This window comes from Pelophylax lessonae, assembly GCF_965119305.1.
Source record: "Pelophylax lessonae genome assembly, chromosome: 4".
Lineage (NCBI taxonomy): Eukaryota > Metazoa > Chordata > Amphibia > Anura > Ranidae > Pelophylax > Pelophylax lessonae.
The window spans coordinates 287,921,721-287,939,085 of NC_138771.1; the positions used below are offsets into that span (position 1 = coordinate 287,921,721).

Consider the following 17,365-nt stretch of genomic DNA (forward strand, 5'->3'; position numbering starts at 1 on the left):
CCTAGATGGGTTAGAAGACAGAATTAGGTCTCACATATACAGGTCCTTCTCAAAAAATTAGCATATTGTGATAAAGTTCATTATTTTCTGTAATGTACTGATAAACATTAGACTTTCATATATTTTAGATTCATTACACACAACTGAAGTAGTGCAAGCCTTTTATTGTTTTAATATTGATGATTTTGGCATACAGCTCATGAAAACCCAAAATTCCTATCTCAAAAAATTAGCATATTTCATTCGACCAATAAAAGAAAAGTGTTTTTAATACAAAAAAAGTCAACCTTCAAAAATTATGTTCAGGTATGCACTCAATACTTGGTTGGGAATCCTTTTGCAGAAATGACTGCTTCAATGCGGCGTGGCATGGAGGCAATCAGCCTGTGGCACTGCTGAGGTGTTATGGAGGCCCAGGATGCTTCGATAGCGGCCTTGAGCTTATCCAGAGTGTTGGGTCTTGCGTCTCTCAACTTTCTCTTCACAACATCCCACAGATTCTCTATGGGGTTCAGGTCAGGAGAGTTGGCAGGCCAATTGAGCACAGTAATACCATGGTCAGTAAACCATTTACCAGTGGTTTTGGCACTGTGAGCAGGTGCCAGGTCGTGCTGAAAAATGAAATCTTCATCTCCATAAAGCTTTTCAGCAGATGGAAGCATGAAGTGCTCCAAAATCTCCTGATAGCTAGCTGCATTGACCATGCCCTTGATAAAACACAGTGGACCAACACCAGCAGCTGACTGAAGCTGACTGTGGGTATTTGACACTGGACTTCAGGCATTTTGGCATTTCCCTCTCCCCAGTCTTCCTCCAGACTCTGGCACCTTGATTTCCGAATGACATGCAAAATTTTCTTTCATCCGAAAAAAGTACTTTGGACCACTGAGCAACAGTCCAGTGCTGCTTCTCTGTAGCCCAGGTCAGGCGCTTCTGCCGCTGTTTCTGGTTCAAAAGTGGCTTGACCTGGAGAATGTGGCACCTGTAGCCCATTTCCTGCACACGCCTGTACACGGTGGCTCTAGATGTTTCTACTCCAGACTCAGTCCACTGCTTCCGCAGGTCCCCCAAGGTCTGGAATTGGTCCTTCTCCACAATCTTCCTTAGGGTCTGGTCACCTCTTCTCGTTGTGCAGCGTTTTCTGCCACACTTTTTCCTTCCCACTGAGGTGCCTTGATACAGCACTCTGGGAACAGCCTATTCGTTCAGAAATTTCTTTCTATGTCTTACCCTCTTGCTTCAGGGTGTCAATGATGGCCTCCTGGACAGCAGTCAGGTCGGCAGTCTTACCCATGATTGCGGTTTTGAGTAATGAACCAGGCTGGGAGTTTTTAAAAGCCTCAGGAATCTTTTGCAGGTGTTTAGAGTTAATTAGTTGATTCAGATGATTAGGTTAATAGCTTGTTTAGAGAACCTTTTCATGATATGCTAATTTTTTTAGATAGGAATTTTGGGTTTTCATGAGCTGTATGCCAAAATCATCAATATTAAAACAATAAAAGGCTTGCACTACTTCAGTTGTGTGTAATGAATCTAAAATATATGAAAGTCTAATGTTTATCAGTACATTACAGAAAATAATGAACTTTATCACAATATGCTAATTTTTTGAGAAGGACCTGTATTTTAAAGGCATCCGATCTCCATCTACCTATTTGCTTGATCTTGTTACCAGATAGCCCTAATTTTGCCGCCTCCGTTGCCGCCCCTATTCTAAAAAAATGGGACGATATGCCAACGTCCAACAGCTTATTCAATTTAACAACCTTTTTCAAAACCGCCTGAAATTGGAAGATTGTCATAGGCAAACCATTCTGGTAGACAAATAGGAAATTACTTACATGTGGCCTGTGAATTAGATATTCATTCAGTAGTTGTACTGGACACACTAATTTATTAGGGCAAGTTGCTAGCGTTATCCAAGAGCCTTTACCTAATTGGTCCGTCTTTGTTTGCCTTAAGAAAATTTTTAAGACTTTTCCAGAGGTTCGGACATCACTAAACATCAAACCCGATTTACTATCCAATCTTTTAGGGGCCAATTCAGATACTCTTAAAGCAGCGAAAAAACACACAGAAAAGGCTGCTCTGAATAAAATTGTTTCGTAACCTGAATAACAAACCTTTCGCAGACTATTACATAGTTCTCCCAACATCTGCATACTGATAGGGCGTCTCTTATCCGGGACAAATTTGGCCCTCTTATAACCTTTCAGTGCCTGTTTTATAGAGAAAAAACTTAGTAAGGATGGCAAAGAGTGCAATTTTAAGAAAAAGGAAACCCCTGATAACACTTTATTGATATATGACCAAGAGTAACCTTTTTCCATTAGTGAGTTCAAAAACAACCCCAGATTTTCTGAATACTCCAATATACCGGAATTGTGAATGTTCAGGAAAGTCAACCATAACGACCACGCTGCCCTGTAACCTGACCATGTTGCTGGTGCCAATGATTTTATAACATAGTCCATGATCAAATTATTTCCCATAGATGCGGGGGGCATGCAGATCCACTCACGTCCGCTTCTGGGTATAGCTGGAAAAAATTATCCATTTTAAATCTGGATAGGGAATCTGCCAATATGTTAACCTTACCCTTAATATATTCAGCTTTAAACCATAGATTCAGGCACAAGCACTTATATACTAGATACCTAAGCAGGCGTATGACTGGATCTGATTTTGACGATAAACAGTTTATTGCGTATAGAACGCCTTTGTTATCCGTCGAACATAGAATCCTTTTATTCCTCAATTGTGATCCCCATAACTCAATGGCCACCACAATTGGGAACAATTCCAACAACACTACATTTTTTAACAGACCTCTACCTTTCCAATTCGATGGCCATTTAGCAGCGCACCAATCGGTTCTCCAGAATCACTCCAAAACCCAGAGAGCCCGCAGCATCAGAGTATAATTTGAAGTCGTTATCTATAACAAATTCCTCCGCAAGGAATTTGTACCATACTAATAAGTCCTCTTTTATATCTATAGTCACTCTGATGTGAGCATAGGGGTTCTTATATCCGGCGATAGCCAAATACATTCTTCGAGAAAAGATTCTGCCCATAGGGAGTACCCTAGTGGCAAAAGCTAAGGAACCTAATAATTGCTGCATCATCTTAACTGACACTTTTTTTAATCGTGCCACTCTTAAAACGAGACAGCAGACATTCTCTATTTTCTCTTGTGGTAGTCTAAATTCCATTGCCACTGAGTCTATAGTTATTCCCAGAAAATCAATGCAACTTGTTGTAAAAACTGTTTTATCTGCTGCCTGCTGCCAATGGGATGCCAAATCTGCCACATATTTCAAAAAACTTTAATAATAAATCCTCACATTCCTTAGTTCCTGCTCTACCCAGGAATAGATAGTCATCCAGGTAATGCACTAGATTGTTAGACTTTGCCTCTTTAGCGACTACCCATTCCAAGAATGTCGCAAAACTCTCAAAATAGAAGCAGGAGATGGAGCATCCGATCGGCAGACATTTGTCGAAGAAGTATTTACCATCAAATTGGAAACCAAGCGAATTAAAACTCGCTGTATGGATTGGAAGCAGCCTAAACGCCGATTTTATATCATCTTTGGCTAATAGCGCTGATCTTCCAATTCTTTGCAACTTGACAATAGCTTCTTCAAATGATGTATAAGATACCGAACATAACTCCTCGCTACACTGGTCATTCAGCCAGCTCTTAAGCGGGTAGGATAGGTGATGAATAAGGCGAAAACTGCCTTTTTCTTTCTTAGGGATAACACCTAATGGAGACAAACTAAAGTTTGAGAATGGGGGGGGGGGGGAATCAAAAGGACCCTCAATTCTACCTTCCTGCCATTCCTTAATTAACTTCTCTCTAACCACATCTGAAAAATCATTTACGGAATTTAAATTATGTACAAATTTACAACCTAGACCTTCAAAAATGGGCAGCACAAAACCCTCTGTGAAGCCTCTCCTAATTAGCTGTGCCCTCACTTGGTCTGGGTATAGTCGCAGCCACGGCTCCATATTTTCCACTATCACTGGTGTATTGGCTTTTAAGAAAGTTATCTTTACTCACCTGTTGAGTAGTTCTCTTGAAGCACTTGCTTATAGGGTGAGGTCCAGAACAAAAAGCACACTCGTGGAAAAACGGCATGAATTGGGCCATTTGCATTGAGCATCGTTGAACGAGAAGCAAATCCCTTTCCTATAAGTTCCTACCTGACTATTCACTACCGTACTATTTAAGCACTGAGGAGGAGGCCTCTGAGGAACAAAAAGATTTAACCATAGTCCCACGTCCTTGCTTCCCCATTTAATGCTTGGGTTAATTCACATTTTTTGCCTGAAGGCTTCGTCATAAAAATACCACGATAGACCACCAAAATTTTTGTACGCCTCAAATATTATATCGATATGTTGAAATAATCCTGTGCTATTTTCAGGAAATTTCTCACAAAGAATGCTTGAGAAAATAACAAAGGCTTGTAGCCAATTGTTAAATGATCTGGCTACCGGTCTTTTCTTATCCTCTTCATTCCTATCTTTCTCATATTTATAATAAAATTCCTTCTGATTGGGAAGCAAGGAGAGGATTTCAACAAATTCCATACGCCAAATTTTTTCCTTCACATTAACATTAACATGAAAGCCTAGTGGTGAAAGAATACAAGGCATACATTCCTTATTAATATCTAACATTGTACCTTTAACTACAACTTCTTTGTTTTTAATATGCCCTGTAGAATCAGCTGATATACCAGCCTCTCTATTTTCCAGCTCTGCCCCAGCATCACCCTTCCACACTGATGCTACATCATCACTGCCTTGTCTGTTTAAATTTAATGTGGGAGCTGCGGACAAGCTATTCACCAACTGTAGCAATGTTGCTGACAGGGAAGATAGCATACCCAGCTGACCATACTCACCAGCTCTATCATTATCTCTGTCATTCCTCATATTCATTCTCTCTGTCTCTTCTTCCCTCTGTCCTCTGCTATGGCCTGATGTCAAGCCCACAGCTTCTTCATTGACAAGGGGCATTCCTAGCGTCCCCGCCTCCTGGCGGGACTTGGCGTCCCTTCTCTCAGCCCCTGACTTGCTGCTCTTCTTTCTTCCTCTGCTACCTGCTGTTGTAGCAGTACTCTTTGCCACCGCTTTGCCTGTTGGAGCTGGCGGGCTATAAGGCTTCTTTGCCACGCTCCTCCTTCTCCCTGACCTAATGACTTCAGCGGCTCTTCCACTAGCCGCCCTCCGGCACTGTTCCGTTACCTCAGGCAGTTCCTCTTCCATAATGGAGCTTGCTCCACTACTCAGACCGTCTCCCTCTTCTTCCATTAAGTGCGGCTCCACATCAGCTTCTCTGCTTCCTCCTGCCACACTGTCTTGCGCTGACGGTAAGTCCAAACATTTTCTGAGCCAGGCTTCTCCACCTTCTGTCTCAGCTCTATTAGCTGTCGCAGCAGAGTCTTCATAATTCTTCCTTAGCACTGTGCTGAGGTAACTTGCTTGCTGAGCTCCGCTTTTCTTAATCTTCCCGCGAGGACTGGCACTAATTCCAGTCAGAAACCCTTATTTATTAGCTTTCTGCCCTGTTCTAGCAGCTTCTAGCATCTTCTCTAGTGGTGTCAAGCCCCCCTAAGACCACGCCCTCACCTGCCGGGGGAACTTGAAACCACCCAACAGCTGCGGTAGTACCATGAGGTAAAGAGGGGCCTTAAAACCGCTAACCCCCTTTCCCCATATTATATCATATGTCTGGTGAATGTGCATTGCCTTAGGGGGTCACAAGGTGCGGTGGAAGTTTCTATAATTACATCTTCACTCCATGGTGCTTGGCCATCCCTCCTTTGTTAAACTTTTTGTGGACTTTTTTATCAGTGCATGAACTGTTTGCATACCTACCAGTGCATATTATTGCTTAATACATACTAGCGCTGCTTATGTGTTTTTCTGTCTGGATTGACACCTGAGGAGTATTACACATCTTTATTTATATATAGGTCTGCGTAGCCTTGGACCGGTCAAGGTGCCCATACTGACCTTTGTCGATACATATGCACACAAATCACAAGTTTTGTCAGGCCTGCTTAAGTTATCTCCTGCTGGACTACTGACCACCCTTCCCCCTTCTTATTACTACAACATAAGGAAGGGGGTGTTTTGTTATTAACAATGCAGCTTGGGATTTCAGTGCAGAAGAAGCAAAGTTACTGAATTTCCGCCAGGATCAACATTTATTTTTCTGTACTTGTAGCATTTGTAAGGAAACAAAACATGGGAAATTGCAGACCTGCACTTGAAATGTATTTATACAAAATTAAGAGAAACATGCTAAGTTCAACTTTTTTTTTTTTTTTTTTTTGATGGAGGGTGATTGGGTGATATGGGTAGATCAGCCAATAAGTTGGTGTTGGATAGAGAAGGAAAAGGTTAAAAATGCTGCAAGGTTGCTGTGAGTGCTGTAACACTCCTCTTCCTGCCCCATGTATTTGTCCTGGTGTTACAGGAAATGAGCAGGAATCTCAAAAAAAACATTTACTCTATTGGGAACTAAAAAAAAATGTTTTGGTTGGAGTTCGGAAAACCCCAAGTGCACTACTCTAATAGCCTCAATGGTGCAGGCCTGCTATATATAGCAATGCTCGCTGCTTATCAGCAACACAAACCTGCAATCACACCAAAAAAATGACAAAACTCAATAGGTAGCTGATTTGCTTAATGATGGGCTTATTTTAAGAAAACAATTTAGAAGTCTACAGTGTTATTAAAGTTAAAACCCAAATGCATGTAAAAGAGAGTTAAAGTGTCAGAATAATACAATTTTTAATACTCACATTTTTGCTTGGGATTGTGAAGCTCACCTTTAAGAGCCGGTCCACACTAGCTCGACTTGTCAGCCTGACAAGTCGCGCTCCCTCGCGGTCCATTGAGCGCTACAGGACCCGTTCTAATAGGAGCGGCACAAGTCGCTCCGACTTAGAAAAAGGGTCCTGTACTACTTCGGGGCGATCTCGGAGCGACTTGCATAGACTTCCATTATGTGAAGTCCCTGCAAGTCGCTCCGAAGTCGTGGTGCATGGTAATGCACAAGTCGCCCCCGAAGTAGTAAGGAGTCGTGTCGCCTTAGTGTGAACCGACTCTAAGAGTTTTAAAAAATTTATATTTTTGTTGCTGTGTACAAATAGAAAGTGGAACCAAATTGCAACAAAAACTTCACTAAATTATTAGGAGACCAGAGACATTTAACCACTTCCATACCGAGTCATGTAAAATGACGTCGGCAAAGTGGTTGTCTAGATCCGGGCCGCCGTCATATGACGTCGGCCCGTTCTAGCTGCTACTGCGCGCCCCCGGCGGCGCGCAGCGGCGCGATCAGGGATGAGGCTCGTCCCTCGGACATAGCCCATCCCTGATCAAGGTAAACAGCCAATAGAAATTGGCTGTTTACCACGTGATCGGCTGTGTCAATCACAGCCGATCACATGAGCGGCTCCTGCACGAGCCGCTCGTTCTCTCTGCAATGCGCGCCCCCGGGGGCGCGCAGAGCAGCGATCGGGGACGAGGCTCGTCCCTCGGACAGAGTCGATCCCCGATCTAGGTAAAGAGCCAATGAAATTGGCTCTTTACCACGTGACCGGCTGTGTCCAATCACAGCCGGTCACAAATGTCAACAGAGAACACGGTAACTAGCTGTCACTGTGTTCTCCTCCTCACACACTGATCCTGTGTGAGGAGGAGATTGTGGTAACAGCTAGTTACCAAGTACAGTGCACCCTAAACACACTGATTGCCCCCCCCCCCAATAAAGAGCACCTGTCACTAGCCCATCAAAGTACCCGAGTACCTGTCATCAGGTACTCAGATGACAGGTACTCGGGTACTCTGATGGGCTGGTGACAGGTATTCGGGTACTCTGATGACGGATACTCTGATGACAGGTACTCGGGTACTCTGATGACAGGTACTCGGGTACTCTGACGGGTACTCGGGTACTCTGACGGGTACTCGGGTACTCTGATGACGGGTACTCGGGTACTCTGATGACGGGTACTCGGGTACTCTGATGACAGGTACTCGGATACTCTGATGACAGGTACTCGGATACTCTGATGACGGGTACTCGGGTACTCTGATGACGGGTACTCGGGTACTCTGACAGGTACTCGGGTACTCTGATGACAGGTACTCGGGTACTCTGATGACAGGTACTCGGGTACTCTGATGTCGGGTACTCTGATGACAGGTACTCGGGTACTCTGACAGGTACTAGGGTACTCTGATGACAGGTACTCGGGTACTCTGATGACAGGTACTCGGGTACTTTGAGTACCTGTCAACGGAGTACCCGTCATCAGAGTACCTGAGTACCTGTCACCTACCCATCAGAGTACCCGAGTACCTTCCACCTGCTCATCAGAGTACCTGACGCCTGAAGTACCCAAGTACTTGCCGCCTGCTCATCAGTACCCATCACTACTCATCAGTACTCATCAGTACCTATCACGTATCAGTACTGATCATCAGTACCCCTCAGTACAGTATCACCTATCACCTATCAGTCAGTGAGTACTACTCATCAGTACCTATCACCTGCCTGTCACCTGCCCATCAGAGTATTCGAGTACCTGTCACCTGACTATCGGAGTACCCGAGTACCTGCCACCTGCTCATCAGTACCAGAGTACCTGTCACCTGCCCAACAAAGTACCTGAGTACCTGTCACCCTTCATACAGCCACCATGTCCAAGTCCAAAAAGGTTTATATACGTCGTCCGTTTAAACCTAAATACCGGTGTTATGGCAGCAGATAGCTGCCATAACCCTGGTATTTTTTTAAACGGTGGACAGTTGGCTTTCCGATAAGGGTGGTCCCAGCGGCGGATTCGCCGTGGGATCACCCTTCCGGGATGGCGGAAGAGGCGCCCCCCCCCTCCCGACGCGTTCCGGTCCTTTTCCCCGCTTACCGGACCCGCCGGCAGCGGGGAAAACGATCCGGTCCCGAATCCTCACAGACAGGATGTCGAGTGAGGGCAAGCTTGCCCTCACTTGACTCTATGGTCTTGGAGGACCGGAGCTACGGAAAATGTTGTTGCCTAGCAACCGGTTTAAAGGTCCTTTTTTTTTTTTTTTTTCATTTTATATTATAATTATTTTTTTTTTTTTTTTTTTTCTATCTTTCAGTGTACTTGTGAGATCTGAGGACTTTTTGACCCCAGATCTCACAAAAAAGAGGTCCTGTCGTGCCTATTTCTATTACGAGGAATATTTACATTTCTTTTAATAGAAATAAAAATGATCAATTTTTTTTTTTTTTTTAAACGGTGTAAAAATAAAAAATAATAAATAAAATAAATAGTAAAAAAAAAAAAAAAAAAAAAATGAAAGCGCCCTGTCCCCGTTAGCTCGCGTGCAGAAGCGAATGCATACAGAAACCCCGCCCACATATGTAAACGGTGTTCAAACCACACATGTGAGGTATCGCCGCGATCGTTAGAGCAAGGGGAATAATTTGAGCCCTAGACCTCCTCTGTAACTCAAAGATGGCAACCTGTAGAAATTTTTAAATTGTAGCCTATGGGGATTTTTAAGTACCAAAGTTTGTCACCATTCCGTGAGCGTGCGCAATTTTGAAACATGGCATGTTGGGTATCTATTTACTCGGAGTAACATTATCTTTCACATTATGGAAAAAAATTGGGCTAACTTTACTGGTTTCTTATTTTTTAATTAAAAAAAGTGATTTTTTTCCAAAAAAATTGCGTTTGGAAGACCGCTACGCAAATACGGTGTGATAAAAAATATTGCAATAATCTCCATTTTATTCTCTAGGGTCTCTGCTAAAAAAAAATATATAATGTTTGGGGGTTCTAAGCAGTTTTCTAGCAAAACAACTGATTTTAGCTTGTAAACACCAAATGTCAAAAATAGGCCTAGGCAAGTGGCTAGGATGCATGATGATGCTCCTTGGATGTTAGGCCCCTCTATATGGCTAGGCTGTGAAAAAGTCTCACACATGTGGTATTGCCATACTCAGGAGGAGTGGCAGAATGTATTTTGGGGTGTCATTTTTGCTGTGTACATGCTATGTGTTAGGAATATCCTATAAATTGACAACTTTGTGTAAAAAAAAAAAGTTTTCATTTTTTTCCCACATTTTCCAAAAACCTGTGGAAAAAAATGATATGTTCAAACGACCCATAATGCCTCATAGAATATACGTTGGAGTGTTTGCTTTCCAAAATGGGGTCATTTTGTGGACTTTTCCATTGTATTGGTGCTCTAGGGCCTTGAAAAGTGTGATAGGTAGTAAGAAAGTTTTATGTGTATTTATGCTCCTAGAACGCCTGAATGTGCTTCTTGGACGTGGAGTCTCTTTTTGTGGCCGGGCTGTGTAAAAGTCTCACACATGTGGTATCGCCATACTCGGAAGGAGTAGCAGAATGTATTTTTGGGTGTAATTTTTGCTGTGTACATGCTATGTGTTAGAAATAGCTTATAAATTGACAACTTTGTGGGAAAAAAAAGAAAAAAAAAAATTTTTCTTCATTTTCCCAAGAATTGTGGGAAAAAATTACAACTTTAAAAAACTCACCATGCCTCTTACTAAATACCTTGGACTGTCTACTTTACAAAAAGGGGTAATTTGGTCGGTATTTGTACTGTCCTGACATTTCAGGGCCTCAAGAAAGGAGATAGGCAGTCAGTACATCTGGTGTGATCAATTTTCAGTAATTGGTACCATAGCTTCTAGACTCAATAACTTTCACACAGACTAAATAATATACACTAATTTGGGTTAATTTTACCAGAGACATGTAGCAGTATACATTTTGGCCCAAATGTATGAAGAAAATTTTATTTTTTGCAAAATTTCATAATTGAAACAAAAAAAAAGTGTTTTTTTTTTCAAAATTTTTGCTCTTTTTTTGCATATATCACGAAAAAAAAAAACCCCAGTTGTGATCAAATACCACCAAAAGAAAGCTCTATTTGTGTGAAAAAAATGATAAAAATTTTGTTTGGTTATAGTGTAGCATGACTGAGCAATTGTCATTCAAAGTGTGAGAGTGCTGAAAGCTGAAAATTGGTCTGGGCAGGAAGGGTGTCAAACTGCTCTGTATGGAAGCGGTTAAACATGAATTACAAACCAGTATAGAAACATTTATCTTTTCTACATTAAAGCTGACCCACTGGAAATTTAAGCCCGAAAGGGGATTTGCTCTTCGGAAAGACCTCTAAATCAATAGCTGCTAGCAATCCTCTGGAGAAGTGAACATAGGGATCACAGCCAACAAACTCATATACAGCACACACATAACTCAGAAATAGGAAAACAACATTAGAGCATTCTTATTCAAAACAATTTATTAGGAAAAGGTTTTATAGACAAATTATGAACATATGCATAAAACAGCCAAAACAGTAATTCATAACGCATGTCACAAATGCAATAAAACCTATACATCACAGGTTGTCATTGTTACTACTGAGATGGTCACAGTTTTATTAACCAGTACAGCTTTGAAGTAGAATGCTTTCTGATTTATTTATTAGAATCCTGTGTTGAGAGAAATAGGTGGTCTGCCAGGGTGACCCCATTTTTCAAATGTTAGCTGCCCCGCTTTCTTTCTGATTCTTTGTCCACAAGATTATCAAAGCCACTGAGCAAACATGCTGCATGAAAACCAAAACAAAGACATGTATACAGCATGACACACAGGCAGCTAGGTTTTTGAGAAGTAGACGTTAGCTACAGCAGTCTTCATATTTATCTTAGCACAGGATTCCTTTAATGTTCTGATCACTAACAAGCTAGCATTAGAGACGTCTGTTCATTGAGGTATTGCGAACAATAAAAAAAAAATTCACTTTCACATCACTAATGTGTTTTTGGGGATTTTGTTTTTATAATGCCCACAGAAAAGAGATGATGGTTGCCTGATCTTGACAATTTCATCTGTAACAAACCGCAATGATTTTTAAAACACGAAAATTCCACAAGCTTAGAGATCGAGGGGATAGAGATCTGATTGCTTTTTTTTCCTGGGGTAAGCTTACATGAAAGTTTTCTACATGTGCCTCCTCCTCCTTTCTTCACGGTCATAAGCATGAACCCTTGACCAACATTAGTATTCATGTTTACATCTACAGATGTCCCAAAAAAAAAAAAAGACATTCTCAAAACAGCCTCTCTTGGATGTCTATAACAGATTTTCTCTCTCTAGTATCCCATTTCCAACTTCCCCCAATCGTTTCACAATGAGACAGCCATGCACTCACTTATGATCATGAGGCCAGTTTAATGTTCTGATTTATACAACTGTGATTATATGAATGGCAACAGTTCATTCAATCCATTCCTACTTAAAAAGCTGGATTAACATGCCATGAATACTGTACACAACTCGGCTGCAAAATAAAATGAAAACTGTGCTACAGGCCTGCAAAAGTAATACAAAATTCACTTCTTAATGTTCATTGCAACAGCATATAAACTGGGAGTGCAGTGAGTATATGTTGGGTGTTAATGATGGGGATTCCCTGGCAATCTCTTATTCTTTGAATTAAATGCTCTGATCTTTAAACCAAGAATCAAATAAAAAATTTACTCAACAAAAGAGAGGGGCACATTTAAAACACATACATATACATTGAGCATCATTGCAGAGGCATATTCTGTTTTTTTTTTTTTTTTTACCATAACCTTATGGGTATCAATTATCCTAATATATTATTTTATAATAGCATTATAATAGCAAATAGAAAAAATATATAACAAAAAGTGAAGTATATGGAATTTAATTGGTGTGCTGTACTTTGCATTGACTACCATAAGCTAGTAAAGCATAACTCCAGACACATATTTAAATGCATAGTTTAAAAACATATTTGAAATGTTCTACCCAGTAAATTATCTGTAATTCTGTTTAAGCAGCTTTGTGATTCACAAGTCTCTGCAGGCATGAAGTTAGGAAGGTGCCCTTTCTGGTTGAGTTTTGCTTGTGGCATTTGCCATCTCCACACTGCTCACTGGACAGTGAGTCAGAATCATAAACTGGCTATTCATTATTCAGTAAACAGGCAGGCTGCACATGAGTCTGATAAGCTAAACCAAAAAATGGGGGTGCCATCTGCTTGGCTATAGAACATTGCAGAGTGAATAAAACAATCTACTGAAAAGAATTACAAATCTTTTTTTTTAGGAAAAAAATCACATGTATTTCAGAGGTGTTTTTAAAACCATCGAAAAAAAAGTCTATGGGAGCTTACCAATCCACATGAGTCTGAGGTTGCTGGGTAAGTCATTTACATATGCTTAAATGAGTAAACTGCAATACCACAATAAAGGAAATTACTTTATTATTTGGAGACACATAAAAAACATCTAAAACCATTTAAAAGCAATACATATGCCAAGGAATACATATGCATATGGAATTATCATAATAAAGAGGTGTACCCTTCCCTTCCTCTGATACATCAGCTAAAAGACTAAAAAGAGTAATCAACTTGTGGGATTCAGATCATTTTATCAAACCAGATCTTCGTCCTGTACTACAACTTATTTTCACCTGCCTACTCCCCCCTCCCTCTCCCATAATTATGTTTAACGGTTTCTAAGGTATGGCAGTTCCCGGTACCAACAAGTCTACATATGTCCAGGAATCCCCTTCCCACATGCGCAGATATGCCACAGAACTTCGGTGGGGCTCGAAGGTCAAGCAGAGCACTTCAGCACATGCACACAAGCACCAGAATATCAAATATGGCAGAGCTAGTGGGGGGACTGAAATTCCTCTTTAAAGTGATACTAAAGTATAGGTGATACTAAAGGTTATGTTTTTTTTTTGTTAAAAATAACAAACATGTTATACTTACCTGCACTGTGCAATGGCAGGCCCCACCCCCTTTCTCTCATTGGCTCACTGACTTTAATTGACAGCAGTGGAAGCCAACAACACCTCGCTGCTGTCAAAGGCAATGAGGAGGGGAGTTCCAGACCGCCGGTCTCTCGTGCAACATCGCTGGATCCAGATGAGGCTCAGGTAAACATTAGGGGGCTGATGCACACAAGAGGGTTTTTTTTTACCTCAATGCAAAGAAAGCATTAAGATACAAAAAAAAAACTTTCTGCCTTTCCAACCACTTTAAATGCATTGGAGCAAGTTCAATACATTCAACATGTCAAATTGGCCTCTAATGTAACATTATAATTTAAATTCACAACTAGATTACATATTACCAATTCATAAAAGACAACATATTACAAAGTAATGAAAATCATAGAAAATTGGGGTTAGAAATATTTGTGTGACTTGAAGAAATAACTATCAGACTGGTCCTTGAAACAGTGCACTACTCTAAAATACAGCAATGTGATATACAGTGTGTGTGGGTGCACTATTTATAAAAATTTTAAACTCAATTCTTAATATCTTGGCTTGACCAAATTTGAAGAATAATTAAGTATCTATTGCTCTGATAACATACAGAAGACACATACAAAGTAAAATATAGCAACTAAAAAAATAGTTCTAAATATGTACTCATAGCATCTGATATATGAAAACTAGGGTAACATAAAAGCAAAGCCCTTGCCCTTAGCAACCAGATGTCTTCTGTGAAAACAACAGCTGGTGTCTGGTGCCACTGGCAATTATTCCTATTCTTTTTTTTTTAGAATGTTATATACATTAAAATAACTGTGTAGAAAGAAATAGGAAACTTTCAGTAGAGCCCATCTTTTCAACTCTTTTTTTGATCGAGCTGCTGTTTTTGCCCATAATAAAAGTAAAAGGATTTGTTTATATTGCATAATCCTTTGTGCCCACCTAAAAAAGTGTGGTCTTTAGACTTAAGAAGGATAGTTTTCACTAATTTTATCGTAAGGACATTTTACATTTTATGTATCAGCTTTAATAAAATGACAGGTACAATTGAGTATAGCCTTTTCACATATTTTTGAGGATGAAAAGAAACAAAATCTTCAAGATTTACACAATTTATACAGACTATACAGAAATACAATTTATGTCACACACTGCATCCTTATGGCTGTTTCAGTGAAACCACTGCAAAACATCTAGGGGATTTCACGGGGTCAAATAGCTTCACCAGTCCAGACCAGGCAATGTTCTCCTAAAAAAGATTTAATGATAGCACTGTTATAAACTGGTATAGAAAATAACTCAAACTAAATCACAAAGATACCAATTCGTTTAAGTGAATTCACCAGACCACAAGGTTATGATGAGGGCTTTACCACATGGATGAGTCTTCTATGCTACAGTGTGATTGAGAACTTCCCCTGACCCACCAAGACAATCTGAAGGTTTTATAACTCCACTATGCATGAGATTTAAATTACCTGGTAGTAAGAGATTTAACTCATTGTTTATATTCATGTACAATTCATTGATATCAGCGGAGGCAGATATCAGCATTCTCTTTAGTTAAACTCTGAACACTGTACTTACAATGCCTACCTTAAAATACACAGGCACACACAATAATTGTTAGAAATTATGAAAATAACTCTTAGTTTATGATCAGTCACCTAGGTCACACAGCGCCAAAATAAAGAAATACCCATACAGCAAAGCCATGTGATTTCAGAGGCTTCTATTGTCTAGGACCTATATTTTACAATACAATAGCTCAAAACTATCTAGTAACAAAAATTAAATGATGTTATTACACAGGTCAATAATTATGGCAATTTAAAGTGTATATAGAGGGCAAAGGTTTTTTTTTTTTTGTTTTGGATAGCAAAAGAAAGGGTTAGACCCTCAGTCAGATTTCTTTTACCATCTGTGCTTCTAGATTCCTAATGTCCTGGAGACCACTGTCATTGAAACATAAAGAGAAGGGTAACCCAAAAAGAATAAAAGGTGACATAAATCATCCATAAGGGACAAATATCTAAGATAGGAAACCCCTTTACTTTGGTGAAATTTCCGATCATATCCTGTTGCATCTTCAGTATACGAAGTGAAAGGAAATCTGAATCTGAAAGGTGTTCTAACTCTTTTCTATTCTATCCAAAATATTGTTTTGGCTATACATACTCTTACAAGCCATGTTTAGACTTGGGTTCCTAACAATTACCATACATGGTGGAGTGAAAAAAAAAAAATCACCAATCCCTTATCAATGTGATCCTGGTGGAAGTATTACAGCCATGGCATTGTGCTTATACCTAAGAGCTGGATTTTGAAGCATTTCCCTCTTGATCGGTCTGGATGGGGATCCATCTTGAGAAAAGATACCTTTAAAAGGCTTATTATAGCATATGTCTGGTGAATGTGCATTGCCTTAGGGGGTCACAAGGTGCGGTGGAAGTTTCTATAATTACATCTTCACTCCATGGTGCTTGGCCATCCCTCCTTTGTTGAACTTTTTGTGGACTTTTTTATCAGTGCATGAACTGTTTGCATACCTACCAGTGCATATTATTGCTTAATACATACCAGCGCTGCTTATGTGTTTGACTTTTCTGTCTGAATTGACACCTGAGGAGTATTACACATCTTTATTTATATATAGGTCTGCGTAGCCTTGGACCGGTCAAGGTGCCTATGCTGACCTTTGTCCATACATGCCTGTCCAATTATATAAATAAGATCTTTTCTACAAACCACGCACAATGCAAATTTTTAGTTATTTTCTAAGGAATGTAATCTTGAGATTAATACCTATCTCTTTTCTGGACATACTGCTGTATGGTTTGCAAGCCCTTTTATCAAAATGACTGCTAAGTATTAAGTCCGGCCTTACCTATAACTTCCTGAGCAGGCTCAGAGCTGTAACAATAAAAACAGAAATTTTAACTTATCTGTAAATTCACTGTCTTTGAGTACAGTACAGGACTTGTATTCATAGACCATGAGTTATTCGTAGGCAATCAAAACAATTTGCTGTCCTGTACTGCCCTCCAAGACAAGGAATTTACAGGTAGGTAAAAATTCCTATTATATCTATTGTACAATAAAGGACACAGGACTTATATTCATAGACCATTGGACATACCAAAGCAATAAACTGAGAGGTGGACATAATAAGGCACAAGCAAAACAGAAGTGCCAACAGGCCCACAAAGAAACACAATGGTTAAAGAGCCAAAAAACACTGAGATAACAGCCTGAAGCACCTAGCAGCAGAAGCTCACATTAGCCAAAGTCTTCACATCCATCTTGTAGGGGTAGGAGAAGACAAGCAGCGCCACCTCAGTGTAGATTACAAAGTTATGCTCCTTCCTCAGGCGTTGTGTATACATCCATCTTGTAGAACTTGAAGAACATTTGACAAGAATACCAGGGGTTGGCTCTGAAAATCTGGGCTACAGATGTTTAATGCTTAAAAGGTAAAA

At 40.3% G+C, this 17,365-nt stretch overlaps 1 protein-coding gene across 2 annotated transcripts in view; it reads right to left on the bottom strand.

The window, feature by feature from the left end:
* Positions 1–14,931: 14,931 nt before the first annotated feature.
* Positions 14,932–17,365, bottom strand: part of METTL25 (methyltransferase like 25) — a 370,840-nt gene continuing 368,406 nt past the window's right edge. For both annotated transcript variants that reach the window (XM_082253366.1, XM_082253365.1), the window contains exon 14: positions 14,932–15,135. In XM_082253366.1, coding sequence (XP_082109492.1) covers positions 15,046–15,135 — 90 coding nt within the window. In that variant the 3' untranslated portion in view covers positions 14,932–15,045. The remainder of the gene's footprint in view (positions 15,136–17,365) is intronic.